The 20,564-nt window shown below is 36.0% G+C and overlaps 3 protein-coding genes across 26 annotated transcripts in view; 2 read left to right on the forward strand and 1 right to left on the reverse strand.

Annotated features, from left to right (window-relative positions):
- Positions 1-659: 659 nt before the first annotated feature.
- On the forward strand, positions 660-1,287 carry LOC118263816 (signal recognition particle 9 kDa protein). The gene is made up of 2 exons (XM_035576006.2): positions 660-968; positions 1,139-1,287. The coding sequence occupies exons 1-2, from the start codon at positions 828-830 to the stop codon at positions 1,232-1,234; spliced, it is 237 nt and encodes a 78-aa protein (XP_035431899.1). The 5' UTR covers positions 660-827; the 3' UTR covers positions 1,235-1,287.
- A 2,775-nt stretch (positions 1,288-4,062) lies between these two features.
- On the forward strand, positions 4,063-16,761 carry LOC118263813 (transcription factor SPT20 homolog). Of its 5 annotated transcripts, none has more exons than XM_035576000.2 (18): positions 4,063-4,278; positions 4,374-4,622; positions 5,063-5,218; positions 5,486-5,725; positions 7,286-7,507; positions 7,751-7,903; positions 7,978-8,287; positions 8,797-8,936; positions 9,015-9,097; positions 9,186-9,246; positions 9,446-9,811; positions 10,589-10,714; positions 11,205-11,340; positions 11,786-12,015; positions 12,251-12,400; positions 12,751-12,949; positions 13,380-13,547; positions 13,847-16,761. In XM_035576000.2, exons 1-18 carry the CDS (start codon positions 4,243-4,245, stop codon positions 13,930-13,932), a joined length of 3,111 nt encoding a protein of 1,036 aa, XP_035431893.1. In that variant the 5' UTR covers positions 4,063-4,242; the 3' UTR covers positions 13,933-16,761. The 5 variants fall into 5 exon arrangements, with proteins under 5 accessions (XP_035431893.1, XP_035431896.1, XP_035431895.1 ...); XM_035576003.2 differs by having other exon boundaries at positions 9,446-9,655; XM_035576001.2 differs by having other exon boundaries at positions 4,064-4,278; positions 11,208-11,340.
- Positions 16,762-18,423: 1,662 nt separating this feature from the next.
- LOC118263928 (teneurin-a) overlaps positions 18,424-20,564 on the reverse strand; it is a 330,884-nt gene continuing 328,743 nt past the window's right edge. For 18 of the 20 annotated variants that reach the window (XM_050705299.1, XM_050705300.1, XM_050705283.1 and 15 more), the window contains 3 exons: positions 20,334-20,487; positions 19,892-20,246; positions 18,424-19,800 (listed from right to left, as the gene is read on the reverse strand). In XM_050705299.1, the coding sequence (XP_050561256.1) occupies positions 18,809-19,800; positions 19,892-20,246; positions 20,334-20,487 (1,501 nt within the window). In that variant the 3' untranslated portion in view covers positions 18,424-18,808. The remainder of the gene's footprint in view (positions 19,801-19,891; positions 20,247-20,333; positions 20,488-20,564) is intronic. The other 2 variants (XM_050705285.1, XM_050705291.1) reach the window with 2 other exon arrangements.

Below are 20,564 nucleotides of genomic sequence, written 5' to 3' on the forward strand. Positions count from 1 at the left end.
TCATTATTTCACCAAAAAAGAAAAGCACTTATTTCGTAAATACCTCATGTCCACCGACCACATCCCACTTACGTTTGTGTCTAATGTCTGTCTTAGTCTCACCAGCTGCCGTGAGTTAGATTATATTCTCAACAATTTGATAATGGTTCCTGTTTCTTGTATTTAGAATGTACAAAAAGATTGGTTACTTAAAGTTATCATTAGTTCCTTATTTAATTTTATCAGTCCGATATTATGTCCATTGCTGAATATCAATAACAAGTCAACAACCTGTAAGAGTTTACAACTGGGTTTTGGGTCTTTTCTCATCTAGAAAAAAGGGGTTTCATTTTCTACAGATGCTAATATACTTAGAGCGCTGGCAGCGCTGCTATGTAATTTTGTCTTTTGTTTTAAACTGGAAACTGAAGAACCCGCGAACTTATTTTCGCCTTGGTTTTCGGAGAATTTTAGCTGCGTGCAGTCAAAATAAAATATAGCTAAAATAGAAATATGGGTGAACTGTGCAATGGCTTGCTTGTGTGTGGGACGAAATCTGTTTTGCATGATGCATCGGGGACACAGAAATATAGGTAGTACTACTAGGATTTGCACATCCCTATGACACGTGTGTTTAATGTCATGTCAATTTGACTGATGACATGACAATAGCCAGCAATGTAAGAAACGTCAAAATAGCTAAAGATTGAGAAGTGTAAACTCGTTTTCATGCTGTTTTTCTGTAATACTACAAATTAAAGCTTTAATTCATTAAATAGCTGAAGGATATTACTAAAATCGAAAACCTTTGATAGTTATTCTATCAGAAAACAAGTCACAATAACACGATGACGTTCATACCGAATTGGGAAGAGTTTGAAAAGTCTGCGGAGATGTTATATTTAAGAGATCCTTTAAACACTCGTTATACTATTAAGTATTCCCATACAAAAGGTGTATTCGTAGTTAAAATTACAGACAACAAAAAGGTAATTTTTACATTAATGTTTCTTTCAGTATAATTATTCTTTTTATCCTTCAAAGTATAGTGTACATTATTAGTTGCTCTGCATGACTTAGAACTAAGCAAATAAATTCTTGATTTTATTTAGTTTTAGTAAATAATTATTTTATTAATGTTGCACCTTATTTTTTACAGTGTCTCCAATACAAAACTGAAGTTCAGCAAGATGTTAGAAAAATCGATAAGTTCATATCAAATCTTATAAGGCATATGGCATCAAATGATAACTAATGTGGTAATATTGTACATTAATTAAGTTAATAAATATATTTTGTATAAGGAAATATTTTACTTTCTTTTACGTAACATCTTTTGATATGGATACTTTATTTCACTTTATGCTCAAAATGTGGTAAGTATTCTCATATAAATATTGATTATCTAGGACAGGAATAGCGAACCATTGGCACACATCCCATTGATGACTTGCAGCACAATATTTTGAGCATGTCATTGATTATTATTAGAACTTATGACGGGATATTTACCATGTTTATTAATTTTGATGAGTTTCCGATATTTCGGCACTGTTGTAAGCGCCATGATCACGGATTAACTGGAGTAAATGCGGGTGGGTGTTTACGAGCAGCCACCATAAATATCCCGTCATAACTTCTAATAATAGTGTTAGTGACCATGTCAGTTTAAAAACTTACATGTCATTGATCACAAAATTTGTCCTATGCTGGTCACAATTTTCAGATACTAATAATATCAATGATTGAGGGTTACACAGATGACTCCAGTTCAGCATTAATATTGCTTAACAAACCACTTAATAAATGGAATATTATTTTGATGGTGTATGTATGCTTAAAAAATATCTTAGACAATCGATATTTTGTCATGTATATATTGTAAATTTTCTTCTTATACTATTTATTATGATTACTTATCCATAATGGGTGACACTTTATGTAATATTGTTATTTACAATAATTTAATTTTTAACTTGAGTCAGTTCTAAATAAAGGATACTTTAATATCTCTGCAATTTTAATTTTTAACAGGTATTCTTCCACTTGAACTATAATTTTTGCTGTTGATAACAAGCAAGTTTCACTGTAAATACGTAGGTACCAGAAAACGAAAAGTATGAATGTAATATATATATGACTATAACTATTGTCTTTCCCAAATGTTTAAACCACAAATGTTTACAAGAACATTCAATTCTCAATAATAATTTAAACTTGAAACTGTTCTCTTAGCTGCTTCCTCACTTTGTATTAACTAAACTAAACTTATCTTCCTCCATGATTTACTGCTGCAAGAACCTGCCCCCCCCCCTCCCCCTCTCCACAACTTCCCAATCTTCTGTATTCAGCCACACCTTACCATTTTCTTATATAAATTTTAATAAGAAAAACTAATCAGACACAGAATACCCTGCAGTTATTTTTTGTGGCAATGTTATTTCAAAGGCTTATAAGAATTTGTCTGCTAATTGGAATATAGTTTTATATTTTTATAGTAACTATCGTGGGATATACTGGATTAACTAAAAATAACGGTTTACTCACGTAAATATATTGAGCAAAGCTCTACTAATTTCGAGTCAAAGAGGGACTCTTCATTATGCCTATTGCACGACTCGAAACTAGTAGAGCTTATCTCTACGTGATGAATGTATAATATTTACGTGAGTAAACCGTTATTTTTAGTTAATAAGTTTAATATTTTTTATTCTTAGTTGGTACTTCTTAATTTCTTATAAGTTTTGGCTATCATGAGAAGTAGGTAGGGTGAATGAGTACCTAGTGAATAAGAGCATTCATGTGGTGAGAATGATAAAAAGGCACTGCATCTTTAATGCATAAAAATGATAATTAAGAATTCTCTAGTCTAAATATGTTGAATATAACATCACGCCTTTTAATCCCCAAATGGGTAGGCAGAGATGTAAACCCCTGCAACATCCACTTTTCGCCAGATATGAATATGATACCGTGAAATTAGAATGGATGCACTTATTGCCATAGTACATAGTTTCTTACTGGTGGAGAAGTGTGTTTGTGTACCTCGAAGGTGTAGGACAATGTACAAATATTAAATATTAGCTACTCCCGCGTGGTTTCGCCCAATCTGCTCGGCTTCTATTGAACGTGGTGTATTGTTTTATAGCATCTAGCCTTCCTCAATAAATGGACTATCCAACACAAAAATAATCATTCATTTCGGACATAGTTCTGGAAATTGGCGCGTTTAAACAAACAAACCCTTCAACATTATATTAATATGTATAAGATAGGTATAGAGGTATAGTTAATACAAAAGAGTGGGAGCGAGCGACTTATGCCCGATCCGGCAATCGAACCTCGCTATGACATATCTTCAAGAAAAGTGCTACGAAGACTCTTTTTCTAGGGCAGTTGAGATTTTTTTAACTTGCGGCTAAAAAACGGTAGCTTGTTCCATTGATTTTTATTTAATTAAACTTGGGGACTGACTGATTGAGAGTAGGTATATAACAATAGTATAATAATTCTTCATTTTTCTGTGCATCTCTATGTTTGTAAAAGTTTTAGTGAAGAACTTTATATATTTTTAGTTGAACTAAAAATCACGGTTTACTCACGTAAATTAATAGAGGAAATCTCTACTAGTTTCGAGTCACAAAGGGACTCTTCATCACGAGTAGCGTGTGCAGATGCGGCAACGTCGCGCAGCCTACTCACGCCTAGAATAATTTACGTGAGTAAACCGTGAATTTTTTTGTTAATTTAGTATGACTTACGATAGTTATTACTATAAAAATATATTTTTAGTTTTGCAACAATTTGTAATAGAAGGCTGAACAAGTTGCGTATTGGTGCCTTCTTTTTCGTTTTTGACACAAGGGCTTTTAAGTTAAATCGAATTATTTGTTTGTATTTCTTTCCTTGTAATGGCATATTTTCGCACTTTATTAGCACAAAACCATAAAAAGCTTAGAAAATTCGTAATATCATACGTTTTCAAGCTTTTTGAAATAAAAAAGACTATCTAAAATTATATTTTGATTCGATTTGATTGAAAAAATTCTATGATCGTCTCTACATAATCTACAACAAGCAATGTCAAAAATTGTTGATGGACATTGGACATGTTATTTTACTGTCATGCAGTGTGAAACATAAATAAAGCATATTAGTTTTTGTAAAAATCATGACTTAATACTCAGGCCTAAACTGTTAATATGAAATAATAAATTTAATAAAATAACTGCCACTTACATATTTGTTTTAATAAATGACATTATGGATGGTTTAATTCACGCGGCATTGGAAGCTGAGGTATTTCATTGCTTTCTTCTATTTATTACCCGAGCTTTACTTATCTAACCGTTCTCGTTATCAGATTTGTTTATAATCAAAAATGTATATTTCAGGTAATACTAAACCGGGCGAAACATGTGAACTCAAACTTATCCCAATATAACAGTGGTGTCCCAGACCACAAAATGACTTGGACCCATGATAAGATGCACCTTGCTGAATCTGTTGATGAATCTAGAATGAAATTTCAACGAAATTCGTCCGGCTCTGCTTCCAAAGCTACAGAGAAGTTTGATTTATTTAAAAAACTTCATGAACTTTACAACGAGTTAAGTAGAGATGAAACATTACAGGTGAACTATGTAAGTACAGGATTGCTCTATTTAGCTTAATGTTCATGTATTCTAATTATTTTATAATGTTATTTGTGTTTTACTTCAGGTTTATGTATGTATATGTTGCCTAAATATGATATACTGTGATGCAGCTCTGAACCTCACGGGGTTCACTTAATAGCATGTAATATTTGATTATAAGCTCAAATTATTGATGGCTTTATATTAATCTTTATCTTTTAGTTATTAAGAATGTGAAAATTATAGATTTTCGTGGTCTAATTGATTGTTATGTATTGTGCACCATAATAAACCTTGTATCATAAGTATGCCACTAATTGTGCATTCTTAAAGCTGTCCAATTAGCAGAATCAACAATATTACTACTTCATAAATCCTATAAAGCATAAATATTAAATCAGAAACTAACATAAATAATTCAGATTGTATTTTTTTTAACATTACAGCAAGGCCTGAAAACCACATCATATCTATTGGAGAAGTTATTAGCAATATATAATCTTAATACATTAATAATAAATCTGTATCCAGGCAATAAGGGATATTCTTTATCATTAAAAGTAAATGGAAACTCACAACATCTACATCCACCAGATGGGCATGTAAGTAGACTCAAAAAATTGTAAAAGAGTATTAATTAACTCTTAAACTCCTTATTCCACTATACAACGAGTATCATAAAATAAATTACTGGTAATAAATACCTTTATTATCCTGAAAAAATTGTAGGTCCTGTAATTGAACTAAGAACTGGCTGTATTTTTGTTACAAAAGTAAAATAAGACTACCTTTGCCATAGTTCATAAAATTTCTTACCTCTTTATAATGATATTGTCTATAATTTTCTAATGAAATACCTCTATTTGTAGTCATCATCAAATCAAGAAGAGACTTTGATAGAGACTCCCCGCTGGCCATATGAAGAGGAAGAGTTATTGAGTTATATTGACAATGAGGAACTGCCTGTAGTGTTGTTAGATCTTTTGGAGACTGAACACTCATGCCTGTTTTATTCCGGATGCATAATAGCACAGATTAGAGACTATAGACAGGCATATCCAAGTTTTCTCTGCGATACTCATCATGTACTCCTAAGGCCCACTAATCAGGTATGTATTTTATTGAATAGTGTTATTAACTATTGATTAAAGTGTAAAATATTCAAGACAAAACTAGAATACAAATTATTCCTTGTTTTTCCTTTTCACCAAAATGTTAAGACTTGAGAAGAGCTTCTTATTTTTTACTGCATTATTTTCTGTCTACTGTGTAGTTTTTGTTAAAGCACTGAACATACAAACTGTCATAAAGAAATCCTGTGTATACATATTAAACTTCAAACTACTAACAGTTTGCTTGTGTGGAACTCACCTTATAGAGAAACATTTTTGAGGAAGGTTTAGTTGTAGAATATTCAAATGAACAACACATATACAAAAACCAGTTATGTAATAATTTTAGTAAAATTATGTCATTTTTATACTGGTGGGGAGAATATAAGTCATTTCTTCAAGTTATTCCTACAGCTTGGCCTAGTTTAAAGAAATACAATTAAGGTTTCGTTTCACAAGGTCTCATTAATATTCTGTTAGTCCACCTGATGAATAATTTGATGTATATGGCTCTAAATAACTTTTGTTTGTGAAAATTCATGCTTCTAAGCATATTATGACATCAGTAAAGGAGTTTTTATTTTAAAACAGTAGTCATTTAAACCAGTTTTTTAAGGTGTCTTAATTTTAAAGTTAACTATTAGATTGGAAGTGAGAATGTGGTAGATGCATGGTGCACATAGTATATAACAGTGTGTGTAGAGCAGTAGTTTTCAACCGATGGTCCACAGAAGACAACTTTTTTTTCCACGAAATGATAAAAGAAATAAACCAGACTACACCTCTGTCTAATAAATACCATGGATAAAGCTCGAATTAAATTGAATTAATCTTATTTTAAAGGAAACATTTGTGGAGTAACTGATTTTAATAATCCAAAAGTCATTATTTTTATGAGTGAATAAGATAATCAGAGTGTGGGAGTACATGTAATATAAATAGTGGTCCCTAATTTAAAAAGAGTTATAAAAGTGGTCCTTGCCCAGTAAAAGGTTGGGAAGCTCTAGTGTAGAGTAAGTAGGTTTGTTACATACATTTTAGGAATACAAAGAGTATAAAATAAACATCCGCTGTGTTCCTAGACTTTTACTGTATGCATACTGTTTTAATAGATTATTAACCTTATAACTTGGCAGTACACTTGAATTTTAAAATTTGAATTACTTTAAATAACTCCAGTTGGTAAAATTGAGTGAAAATGGAGAAAAGAAACAGTCATTTTTCAGTTAATTCTAGCAAGATGCCGCTTTAAACCATATTGATACATATATGATTAAATACATCCCAATGCAACACAAGATATGATTTCTATCTTTCTTAAAAATTGTCTCAAGACTTAATTTCAAGCAATAGTGTATTGCATTGAAAAATAAAGCATCATTAATGTGTGTTATGAGTGTAAATTTAACGATATTCAATTTAACTCTGGAACAAGCACCTAGCTTCACTGACAGACAGACTGACTGACGGATAATTCAATTTTGATGTTTCAAAAGTGCCTAATTAATTAATAATTAATTGAAATAAATGCTTTGACTTTCACTTTTCGTCCTGCAGAGTATAATAACCGATGCAATGTGTATCGGTGGTCGCTGCGGCTGGGCGGGCGAAGAGCGTGGAGCATTAGAAGCGGTAGAGGCGGCCTTAGTGCACGCGGCCGCGCCCCCCTTGTGCCTCGACCCGCGCCCCGCCGTGGGCCTTCTAGCCGCGCGGCTACATGCTGCCCCACGACTGTTCAATACGCCCCGGATAAGAAGGCAGGCTAAACGATTCTCACAGGTATGGATACAATTCTATCTGACTTCATAGACAACATTGTATGAGCTTCATTGTTTTTTATTTTATCTGGAGAGTAAAATATTATTTTTATATTTCTGGCCAGTTTTGATTTGACTTTGAGAGTGCCATGTAACTAATAAGGGTTGCACTTTTATTAACAAATATCATTTACTAATTCAAAGATAATTTCTACATAATGTTACTATGAATTTGCTTATTAAGTGTGTGTATTTTATTTTATAGGTGGCAGTAAACCGAAAGAGGAAATTGGATCAGTTCACACATTATCATGGTTTAGAGATATTAGACTTAATACATCGTCAAAGAGCGAAAAATAGTAGACAATCAGTGCCACTAACACGACTGACATCTAAGTATCCGAAAAAGCCACCAGAGGTAAGATCACTATTATTGATTATTTGAATTTTTTGTTGGGACGTGTTATAATAATTTGTTTGATATTGTTTTAGGTGTTCAAACCAATCGAGCCACCAAAAATGGATCCGTTATCACTAGCCGTGCCGTCCGAGCCAGGCGGTCCGCTGCGACTGGCTCGCGCGTACGAGCGGCCGCGGCCCACGCCCGACTGCTACCCGCAGCTAGTGGAGGAGTACATCCTTGAGACTGAGAAGACGTCACCACACGCCAGCGCTGGGTTCTTCCACATCAAACTGTCAATATTACAGAGGGCCGCCGACCAGGAGTTCCTTGGAGAGCTCTATGTAGACAGGGACCACGTTGAAGGAGAAACGAATGGCGCTGCATGTCGGTTTTCATTAGGTAAGTTATTGTACCATCCATCATTACAGCTTGTTATACTTCTGGTGAACTAGAGCACTAGAGAGTCGAAATAGGAGGGCATTACCCCTTCTATACATAAGAGGTTGCCATAGTCTCCATGCTTGTCAGACAAGTTCGTAGTTTTCAGATACGTTTGATAGTTTTACTGCCCAGTCCCTGATGGATAGTCTTGTGTCGTCCAGTCAGTTGGGAACTGACTTCCCTTCTTATGATTACCATGGGAAGAGTAGAAATACTAAAAAAAAAATATCTTACTTGGCTGTCAAGACACAGTTTCCTACCAATTACTTGTATTTAACTACGATTTTCCTTTTCATGTTTCACTGCAATCCTTATCAAATTAGATTACATACAGAAAATTAATTACACACACATGGACCTGATAATAAATTTTATTGACTCATTATATAAATATGGATTATATGTATCTGTAATTCTATATGTTAACGATTAGGTAATATGTAAACAATTTTATTTTCGTCCATCAGGGTCAAGACTACAAGCGAATAAATATATACAGCAGTTCACAGAGATATTTACGGAGGAAGGTCGGAAGTCTGTTAGGATAAGACATGTAGTGCCTGGCCAGATGCCGAGGGTGTCCTTTACAGGAGGAATGAGGGAACTGGTAAGGAAACTTGTAGTGTCTTGTGTGAGTTTTCTTATGAGGAATTGAGATTATACGTTTTGTATAAATGTCTTTTAGAACCAGCAACTCTTGCTACAACAGAGGTCGGCCGCTTCTGGCGCCACGACAGTACAGACTAACGCCACAACCGTTCCTGTTGTGTAAGATACTATTTGCCATTATTTATTTGTTTATACATATTGTATATCGATGTAGAGTAGTTGGTCATTTCAATGTACATATTTGCAGGACTTCCACGATACAGGCAACAACGAATACCCATACCAACGTCCGCCAACTACCCATACTGGTAAGAATCTTTATTGTCTAATAGCTAGGTTGAGTAATTATCGAACAGCGAAACAAGAGTTATATCAAGAGCGGGTTATAAGAACTAGTTCTTATGTATTTGAGTTATGGTTCAATTTTAAATAATGCTTGTTTTGTAGGTATTGTATACCAATTTGTGATACTGATCACTGACATTATGTGATTTATAAATATTACAGCAAGCGCAGTTACAGCAAGTGGGTAATGTAGCAGCGGTAGGGAACGTGGTGAGCAATGTGGGCAACGTCGTGGGCAACGTGAGCAACGTGGGCAACGTTGTGGGCAATGTGGGCACGGTGGTGGGCAACGTAGTGGGCAATGTGACCGCCACCAACGACACGGCGCTCAAGCAACAACCCTCCCCTACGACACCACGACTTTCGCCACAGGTGCGTATTTGTGGGGGGAACGTGGTCGGAAGCGTGGGCAACATAGTGGGCAACGTGGGCACTGTCGTGGGCAACGTAGTGGGGAACGTCATCACTACTAGTGACACCGCGATAAAGGAACAGCCCACACTTGCGACACCGCTGCTATCGCCGCAGGTTTGTGTTAAATTAATTATTTTGATCCACGCCTGAAAGTCAAGTACTAAAGTGGGGTGAATAATAATCCGTTAGGGATATAATCGCACTTAATACAGCTTGCTAGTAAACGCATGTAGCTTTGTTTGCTTGATTTACGCTTGTTTGTGCTGCATCTTCAAGATTATCTTGATAATACGTTGGCAAAACAGTAATTAAATTGATATGATCTGCTTGTAGTGGTTAATTAAACAAAAAGTAAGGTTAAAAATACTTGAATTAGCCTCGTATCTTCTCAACTGATTAAGAGATAAGTGTTGTACAATTTGTACACATGTAGGCACTTATCACTGTGACTGCATGTGTGTGAATGTTGTGATTCACTCTTTATCTGCTTACCTTTTAAATGACTCTCCTCGGATTTCTGCAAGGGTTATCAATTTATATTATTGACTGATAATTTTATATCACTACGCTATTTATGTTTAGTGGTTGTTAGTGCGACAGTTCAGTCTTGAGTTTGCCGTAGTAGTATAGCAGTCTTTTTTAATTTTAAGCGTCACGTAACATAGTTTGTCATAACTTAATTTGTACCTTAGATTATTTAAATATCTAATTTATATTGTCATCATAAACTATCTCTATTTAAATTGAGCATCCTTTCAGAAATCATGCTTTATTCTGCTAAATAGACAATCGCTACTCTTAGACACGTAAAGCTAAAATATTATTTCTAAGTAGACACCTAAAAGCTAGTTATGTGTCGTTAAAATACAATAATGTATACTTTGCCTACAGGCGTCCACCAATCAGCTGTTAGCGCAGCAGTTGACGAACCCACCGCAGCCAATCAACCCGCAGAAGATGCAGTCCGCCATCATACACATACAACACCCGCTCATGTCCACTGCCGGCACGTCTCAGGTAATGTACAAAATATAATGTAAGTATTTATTTACAATGTTAAAATGCATTGGAAGTTTCTCTCGTGCTGACAAACACATAATTTCACATACGTATTACTTAGACTCAGAACAACAATTGTGGAACACAATAAGAATAAATGTGTGAACCCGTGATATGTTGTGCGGTAGCAGGTCATCGGTTAAGTCAAAATTTGAATATAAAAGATAATTTGGAGTATATGATAAATTATAAACATTTTTTTATATGTGTGTGCCCGGTATATGGCAATAGGCTCACCACCTATTACATGGGACTTACAACATAACTTGAGAAATGTGGGTGTAATTGGCATTATGTGTCATAATTTGCACCTCTGCTTACTCCTTCGGGGATTAAAGGCGTGACGTTTTTGAAAAAAAGGTTCCTTATTAACCGAATTTCTCTCCTCATATACCAACTTAAAATATTGCTTATATACGAAGAATAATTTAATATTATTCCCTGGAAGCAGGTACAGAACATCCAATACACGAATACGACGACCACGCAACAGAAGGCGACCATAACCAAGCCTAGAACAACGAACCCAGCCATCAGCGCGCTTGTCACTAGTCTTATGAACTCTGCACAACAGTTCCAACAAGGTAAGTATTGCTGTCTCTGTCTATACGTTGTTTTTTAAAGCAATTGTAAGTAATAAGGTAATAATGTACAAAGACCTCAATAAGAGGTTTAAAAAAAGAAGGTTTGTAAGTAGAAAAAGCGATAAATTATCTTTATTTTTTTTACTAGTGAAGAGAAGAAATGGTGAGTTAGAAAGAGGAAGAGTGTGGAAAGCCGTCCTATGAAATGAAATGACTATCGAACCTACTATTTTTAGACAGTATGTACACCCACTGAGGATTTTGGAACCCAATTTTTATACAGAGTCTTAAAGTCGCCAACAAAAGTCGTCCTTAAGCGAACATTGTAGTCAATGCTAATTACTTTCCGTTTGAGAAGAAGTCTCTATCCTACAGTGGGAAAGTTTACAGCCTGATTTTATTTTCTTAAATAATATCTAATTGAAATACCAACACCTATTTCCAGCGGCAGCCAGTCAAAACGCAGCGAAAGCAGCAGTCAGTACTGCGAGCAGCAACGCGACGATACTGAATCTGTTGAACAGTGCGCCGGCCGCCATGACGCACGCCACCGCATCCACTGCAGACAATAACACTATAGATGCCCACAAACTACTCGGCCGGGTCTCTATAGCCGGAGCACGAATCATCACTGCCACTACCGCATCACATACCTTACCCACGTATACGCAACAGGTAGGAAAATAAAGCAAACTGTAGCCCAAGTGTAGCTTTCATTCAACGGTTTAGTCAAAATTATTAGGTTATTTGGTTTTCAAAATTCGCATGGTAGGTTGGAAATGTATATTTCTACACACAATATTGGCATCAATTTTTCGTTTCCATACAATTGAAAAGACAACACAAAATTGGTGGTTGATTAGTTACTGATTACTGTAGTTGTAGGAAATAACATATTTTGTATTATTAGGGAGTTGGTGTCCAAGTAATGAGCGGTTACTCGAGAGAGAACGAAGCGACGAATGTGTCGAGTAGTGAAAGTGCTCTATTAGAGCGACTGATGGGGCCCGACACTTCGGCCGCGCCCACTACGCAGCAACAACCCGTATGCCATTTGCAGGTAACGGCATACATAATTGACTGTCTTAGAATAAACTCCCCTTGGTGTTAACAAAGAGAATTGACCACCAATTGAGAATTCTAATTAGATTATACTAAGTTTTCTATAAAGAAACGATGATAAAGTATGTCTTATTTGTGGAATTAGAGATGGGCATCAACTAATGTAACAAAGAGATAGCAGTTTCCTTTAATCTCGTAAAGTAGGATTTCTAAAAGATCATTCAATATTCTGTTTTCATCCCATCCATCATCATCATCATCATTCAGTCTTTAAAGAATTCACATGCGCACGCGCACACGAGCAATTTATAACGATTCATAATTAAAACGTATATTTTAATATTCCAGGGCTTAAGTTTAGCATCACTTCAAGGTCTACAAAGTATTCAGGGTCTCCAGAACGTACAAGTACAGATCCCGGGTTTGTCTGCGCCGATATCGCTGTCCTTGAACGTGTCCGGTGCGCCTAGTGGTCTTCTAGTGTCGGTGCCCCCTACTACGTCCGTCGTACTCACAAACCAACCTTCGGTGCTCTCTTTGCCTATAGGTAAGTTCCTCTTTTCATCTTTTTTTAGGGTGTAGGTATTTGAGAGCCTCTTTGGGCGATGTGAAGTTACCATATTTCGATTTTGAATATTCTCAGTTGTACCACGGAATGCATCCGAGGTTTCGAATGAGCTGGACTCTAGCAAAAAGTTACTGTATTGGGTTTCTATTGATTTTGGAATAGCTTCAGTAATATTAGCTAGTCAAGATTATTGATTTTTATAATCCTGGTAAATAAGTTAGAGTAATTTCATTGTTTTAAAAAAATCCGAAAGACGAGGCGTACATTTTATTAAATTTGAAAGACCATACTGCTATTTCCTTGTCTTGTCAAACACGGGGATTGTGGCCTACCCCCTTTTCAGGGATGTCTTTTATCTATCAGTTAACTTACTCTGTATTACATTGAGTAAATATGTTGTATGTTCCAGCGCAATTGATGTCAGGTGGCGTGAAGGGCGGCGTCCGTGGCGGCGGCGTGCAAGTAGTGCGCAGTGCGCGGGGTGCGCGGCCGGCCCCGCGCCCCGCGCGCCCCGCCGCGCCCGCCCCCGCGCCCCCCGCCATGCCTGCACCCACTCTCACGCCGGCGCCGCATACTGGTAAGCCTAGATACCTAGCTTCTTTATTTCTTTAGCTAAGAATAATGTTATCTTAAAATTCGCACAAGACTTAGTTATGGTTACTTTGCGACTTTGGAGCAACTAGTCTACTATTTATTTTCCAACTTATATGTTTAAGTATCTTAAGATGTCAACTATTAATGCACTGACTTTGAATGAAATTATCGTCACACGTCACGTGAGTATACATTTAATCTACTTATTTTTTACGTTTTATTTCTATTGGATATTGGATATTTCTAAGAAATCGATTTAAGTAAACACAATGTGTTTCGTAGGAACGACACAATTCATCAGCCAGGCGCAAGCGCAGGCGTTGAGCGCTCAACAAGTTCGGCGGAAATCGAATGCGGACAGTTCGTAGTGACGTCACAGTGTGCGACGCGACGCGACTTAGTGAAATATTGTGTAAATATTAACCCCTAGCTAAATTATTACATATGTTAGTGACATAGTGACTAGTGACTAGTGCCGTGCGCAGTATCCACGCTGTGATCTACATACGTACCCGGCGGCCATCTCTAAACACCGATATTCGAGAAATAGACTTAACTTAGTAAGTGCGTTTATGCAATAGTGGAATTATGGTTGTTTTAATGATACGTCACGCAGTTGTTATAAATCCAATTAGGAGTAACTTTGGTTAAGTTGCGGTATGTACGTACCGTTAATGTTTTCTAATACATAACTAGGTTCAATATAAAATTTATATATAAGTAGTATCCTCAATGTTGCTATATCCAATATAATAATGTCTGAAACAACGACTGAATTTTTATAATGTAGCAGTGTTCATTGAAGCAGTTATGCCTATAGTTAAATTATCAGTTCCATCACACTACATGTAAATGGTCTATTAAGTATTTGCAATGATTTGTATTGAATCATGTCTTTGACAAATTTTATTTTATTCGAATTATTTATCATATTATACTATTTTCAATCATGTATTTTTATTATTTGAATGTCACAAATTATAATATTTATTGCGTATGAAATTTAATTATTAATTGCAACATTGAAAGTGATTGGATCATGACATGAATTTTATTGTGAAAATAACGTTTAACTGCATAGTGGAATAAAATAATATTGTTAATGAATCCGGATATTATTATCGTAATGAAGATTTTATGTACGACACCTGTATATGAATGTTGTTAGTGAGTTTGTTAGATTAACAAATTTAGAACAGCACACAGGTTGAATTATGTATTCAGTAAAGTAAATTGAGCTAACGTGATTACGTGTGGAGACTTGACTAACATCTACATTGTAGAAAATTCGAGTAAATCAGTATTAATAAGAATAAAAATCACTGTTCGCATGACAACCTAGTACTGACGTTTGGAACTTTATGAAGTACAACACTTTGCAGTGATTCATGAATCTGTGTTAGGTAAGATGTAAATATGTATTATATAGTTTCGAGTAAGCATCACAGCTAACGGTAGTTGGAATGTAAGAAAGTTGAATTTATGTTTTCAGTATGTTACTGTAATATAAAATATGTGAATAGTAAGGAAATTTGTTTATGTTATGCCATTGGGACCGAGTTCTGTAGATTTCAAACCTGGACTATAAGGAATAGAGTTGTTTTTATTTTACTAAAAGAGAATTCATATATAGTTTTATAATGTAATCAAAAGAGCAATATATCTGTTTAAATAACTATGCATAATATTATAATGATACTGTATTATCTTGAAAGTATTTAAAATTAGCGCTCTTAGTATTAGGGAGACAGCCTTATAAATCTGACTTAGATCTAAATACGTAATACTATTGTTATAGTATATATTTGTTACCTCTATGATAGAACGTGTTATATTTATAATCTAATTGAAATCTATGGAACTCGCTGAACGTTGCAATTAACGAATATAAAATAACAATGCAATGTAGATATAATATTGAAAATGATAGATATCTTGCACATTAAGAGGTTATCGATATATAATCTCCTTCCAAGTTTCCTAGTTGAATGGTCAATTTTGTTAGATGAAACTAGAATATATTAGTGTGACTGCAAGCTATGCCTTCAGTCATGAGATGCCAAGTTTCTGGTTTCAGATATTAACAGTACATAATATTGGTAATTGTTGAAGATAGGTTGGTACCTGCCCACTACACTTAACGAGTGACGTCACATTTATGAAATTTATGTTTAGAGTGTACATATATGTATAGATATAATTTAGAAATTGGATGACGTATGTGTCATCGAAATAATGTGAAAATAATAATGGAATTTTTAGTTCTGCCTTGAGTACGTAGTGCACTGGGCAGCTATCACAGGGATTGTCTGTTTCTGCATGTCTTCGCTGCTACTTATTAGAGAATATGTTTCTATGAACAAACGAAGCTGTTCCTTTATCTACTACGTCCCATTACTTGTTCTTTACTATGTTACGAGCTAGTTATTGTTACATTTGCACGCACAATCATTACGTTTATCAACTATATTAAATATAACGTTACCTGCCGAGATATTGCAATAGGCATACCATTTCATATATTTTATTGTGTACAGTTTTTTGTACTCGTACGTAGCGGTGTCGCTGTATTTACTATTTATTTTAGTTAACGAGATGTGTTCATACCGGCATTCTATGACATGCCTAGATAAGAGAAACTATTTTGTTCTGTAGATATTGTACTACCTAGGTGTATGATAGATTGCGTGGACATATTTTGCTATTAACACAAATATTGCATAAGTCGAGGTGTAGATGAGTAACTGTGCGTTTTGTTGATCTCATTTGTTTACGGACATGTAGCTCAATGTGTAGACGATTGTAACATAAAGTTTATTTGAACATGCGAATGTACCTATATTTTAAGAAATAATAAAATAATATTATTGTATATATTTTCGAAAGGAGATTTTTATAAATAAACAATATTACTCAGTTCGAGGTTGTATGAAGTTTTCAGTGTCAACTAGGTCGATTAAACTGCATTGTAAATATTATTTTATTTTAGATGACATGTGATAATGCATTCAAACGTTTATAACATAAATGGTGTACAATAAAATTTTTATGATTGCGTTGACATGGATTTTGTGTATAAAATTGATATTGTAAAAATTAACTTGAATACGTTGTTCAAAGATTGACGGTTCGAACATAAATAAATAACTTTTACACAAAAATTACGTTTTACTTATCATAAACCTTTTCTGGCCTAACTTTTATTTAATTTTTTGACATCGATCGTAAATAAACACTATGTACTTATGATCTCTTTATACAATGTTATGAAGCACTCGTATCCGAATTTAAATGTCCTCCATTGAGTAAATTAAAATATTGATAAACTAGCTGGCTCGGCGAACTTTCTATTGCCTCCAACATTTTTTTTCTCACCTTTTAAACCTTCCATGTGCCTATACAAATAATAATTCAAGACCGAAATCTGCCAAATCGGTCCAGCATTTCTCGAGTTGTAGCGAGAATAACGAGCAACAAGTCTTTTCTATATTTTTTTTATACAAACCTTCTCTCCTGACAATAAGAAACACATTAAAAAAATCATCCAATTTTGTTCAGAAGTTATGCGCGTACATTTTGGCGATTCATTTTTATGCATATAGATTAAAAAATATATTTTGCTTACATAATGTAGGTATTTAATAAAAGAATTTCAATACTTCTTTCTACTAATCAATTGCCACAAAAATGCGTCTAAGTTTCAATGATCGGTTGGCTCATTCGTGCCGGCCAAACAGAGCGCCGAACGCGCTATGGTTTCGTTCAACGTAAAGCCAAGTCGTACTAAGGGCATATATTACTTTAGGCAGTTGTCCCACCAACGGCGAGTGAACGACTAACTATCGGCTATTTTCTCGCTCAAGAAACGTACAATAGATATACTTTCCGTGTAAACAAAAGAGATGCATATACAAATAGTTGATCGCTGACTGTTCACACTGCCGGCGAGTGCTCGCTTCACTTGTTTGTTTTTGTTTTCACTCGTTTTCACTCGTTTCTAGTTCTAGCTCTACTCGTTACTCGTTCATCGTTGCCGGTGGGACAACTGCCCTACTCTTTGACTAAGGGTACTGTACTCTACACTTGTGATTATAGAAAGCGCGGAACTAGTTGGCCACGCGCGTTAAACTTCTAATAGTTCATTTGTCTTTTGTTTCCTAATTAACAATTTTTATTCACAATATCTCGGGATTGGTTATCATCAATCTAATCTCCTCACTCTGTTTGCCACCATAAGGACAGGCCTGCTAGTTTCTTTTGCTATGAACTCTTGGTACTTTGAACCAAATATGATGTACTTTTGTTACAATAAAATTGATTATAATAGTGGCACTGTGTGTAGTAAAAAGTAGGGAGGAAATATTCTTGAATGACACATTTAACAAGCACCGCTCCAACCCGGTAATTAACTTGCCATTTAAATTTCAACTTTAAATCGTATGTCGATTTTTTTTTTAATTTAATCGGTATTTCAGACCCTGAACAACAATTGCTTTGGGCGGGGATCGAACCCGCAATTTATTTGCCATGTTCAGAGCCGGATTAACCCTAACATGGGCCTGTAGGCAATATAATTTTCAGGACCCTTTTCTTTACCTACTTTGACTGACTAAATCATGTGAATCATGAGACTCTCGTCAAGTTTTTCATAAAAAGAACAAATACTCTACAGTCTAGTCTACTTCTATTCATTTGATCCTTAAATCTGTTGCGGACTGCAGTGCAGTGGGCCCCTGTCAATCCTGGGCCCCTAGGCGGTTAGCCTACTCTACCTTAAGGTTAATCGGCTCTGGCTTGTTAAGCTGTTAATAATTAACCCTGCCTTAGAGGTGCTCATTGGAGAAATAAGAAAACAACAGTTTTGTTTGGTTAAAAAAGTATGCCTTTTTATTCTTTCAAATAGTCTTCATCTAAATTTATAAGAACATTGGACACAATGAAGCTTTTTTACCGATAAATAAGTATAAATAATTTCATATTCACATAAATCTTATCTATACATACATTACATTTATTTTTAATATCAGTCCTCTCAAAAGGTCCATTCTCTCCCTGCAAATTAAATTTTATTATTTACACAGCGATAGGGATTCGCATCTACCGTACATACATACATCAACAATTAACAATTAATAGAGACTATTTACAAAATATATTTCACAAACACTCACACGATCATTCCTCACCGTTTACACACACCTATTTCACATTCACACCATTTGGCATATGGATGGCGGCACGTCACTAGCAGAGTTCGTCCCAGGCGAGCCACCAGGCCCCGCGGCAGTCCGAGCGCTTCCGCCGCCGGCGCTCGGCGCGGTCCGACCGCTTCTTCACGAAGCGGATGTTGTACGGGTCCTCGGCTAGCTCCGGGTATCGTGCCACGTCGTGCACGTACTCTCCTTCGTAGCCAGCTGCTGATCCAGCCTTCTGAATTTCATCTAACTCAGCTGCGGACCAGTCCAGCGAGCCGCCGAGTCCACTGCGCAGCGCCTCGCGCTCGCGGTGCCACGCTTTCCGTACGGCTGCGGCCCGTGCGTGGTGCAGCAGTCGCTGTCGCTCCCGTTCCGCACTGGTGCCGTACCGTAGATTGACTATGCTTGTTTTTCCATGAATTTTAACGTCCGCGTATGAACGTCCTCCCTCAGCGACTTCATGGAATGTTACATTAAGTTTTCCTTGCATTCGTTTCAGTTGTTGTTTATCGTCTGCGGCACGCCAGGTGTCTTCTTTGACAAAGTAGAAGACATCTTGTTGATCACCGTGAACAACAAATGAGAATGGCAGAAGATGAGATCGATTGAAGACTGAGGTATAAACATCGCGGTAGATAGCGTTAGCCGAAGGCACGGTGGTAACGACTGCACGACCACGAGAGTTGCGTGAGACTAAGATACCACGTCCGAATGGTGGCTCAGAGTCAGATCCTATACGCTTTGGAGCCAGGTTCAGGGCGTCAGTCTTTAGTGCTGACATTGCCGGAATAGACAAACTTCTGAAATCAGCTATCCTCTTATTTGACATGTGTGATAGGAAGCCTGATTCTATAGTGACTGTTGGAAGTAGAGACATGGCAGAAGGAAGTCCAGGACTAGTTTCAGCTGGCGCGGTGCCCCAAACTGGCCGACCACGAGGAATGCTCGGTAATACTGATCCACCGGGTAGTTCGTCAGGATAGAGTTGAGGCGCAAGGCTCTTTGTATCATAGCCAAGTAATTTTAACCATGACAGGTGATCTGAAAGAAATGAAAAAGTTAATAAAGCTACATAGTTCAGAATATTGAAAATTCTTGAATTGTAACGTCAAAAGAAATATGCTGTAGGTACCTGTTGGTTTCTTGTTCTGTGGCCGTACATTGATAGGATCGTTCCCATTGAATCTATAGAGATGTAACTGTGTTGGGTTGTGAATCCTCTCAATGAGATTTTCCCACAGTGGAGACATCCATTGTCCAATCAAGGGGTCATAAACTTTTCCATTTGCCATATGGACTAGTGACGTGACTTGATCCAGGAGTCCTCCACAGAAATCAACGGGAAGGTATAAGTATGGGTTAGAATCGTATACAATATGGCCGTATGGAGATCTCATGATTTCTCTTATTCCTTCTCCGTATTGATTGAAGATCATCACAGGTGTACCACATTGGTCCGTTGCAATGTAATATTTATGGCGAGCAACCTGTAAGCAGACAAAATTATCAAAAACTTAGATATCTATCACTTACATTTTCTATTATCATTTTGGCACTGTTGTGTCGCTACGTACCTGTGTGTAGATCAGATGTCCTCTGTCGTCATATACCAGGGTCATGAATCTGTTTTCACGTGGCGAATAAATATGGCTGACTTCGTGAGGCCTGTCTTTGTTTGTATAGAAGAATTGCGTAACATTTCCGAAGTTATCTTTTCTTGTTGATAGCCTGAAAATAATAATTAGTTAGTAACAGATATTTTACAGTTTATTTTTATAGCAGTGGACACTAAGTTTAGTTTCTGC

This window comes from Spodoptera frugiperda, chromosome 27 (assembly GCF_023101765.2).
Source record: "Spodoptera frugiperda isolate SF20-4 chromosome 27, AGI-APGP_CSIRO_Sfru_2.0, whole genome shotgun sequence".
Classification (NCBI taxonomy): Eukaryota; Metazoa; Arthropoda; class Insecta; order Lepidoptera; family Noctuidae; genus Spodoptera; species Spodoptera frugiperda.

Excerpts from the sequence above, each read along its gene's own strand:
- LOC118263816 (XM_035576006.2), top strand. The coding sequence starts at position 828 with ATGACGTTCATACCGAATTGGGAAGAGTTTGAAAAGTCTGCGGAGATG. Across the intron at positions 969-1,138 it reads AAATTACAGACAACAAAAAG|TGTCTCCAATACAAAACTGA; the intron begins GTAATTTTTACA and ends TATTTTTTACAG.
- LOC118263813 (XM_035576000.2), top strand. The coding sequence starts at position 4,243 with ATGGATGGTTTAATTCACGCGGCATTGGAAGCTGAG. Across the intron at positions 9,247-9,445 it reads TCCGCCAACTACCCATACTG|CAAGCGCAGTTACAGCAAGT; the intron begins GTAAGAATCTTT and ends TAAATATTACAG. Across the intron at positions 9,812-10,588 it reads CACCGCTGCTATCGCCGCAG|GCGTCCACCAATCAGCTGTT; the intron begins GTTTGTGTTAAA and ends CTTTGCCTACAG.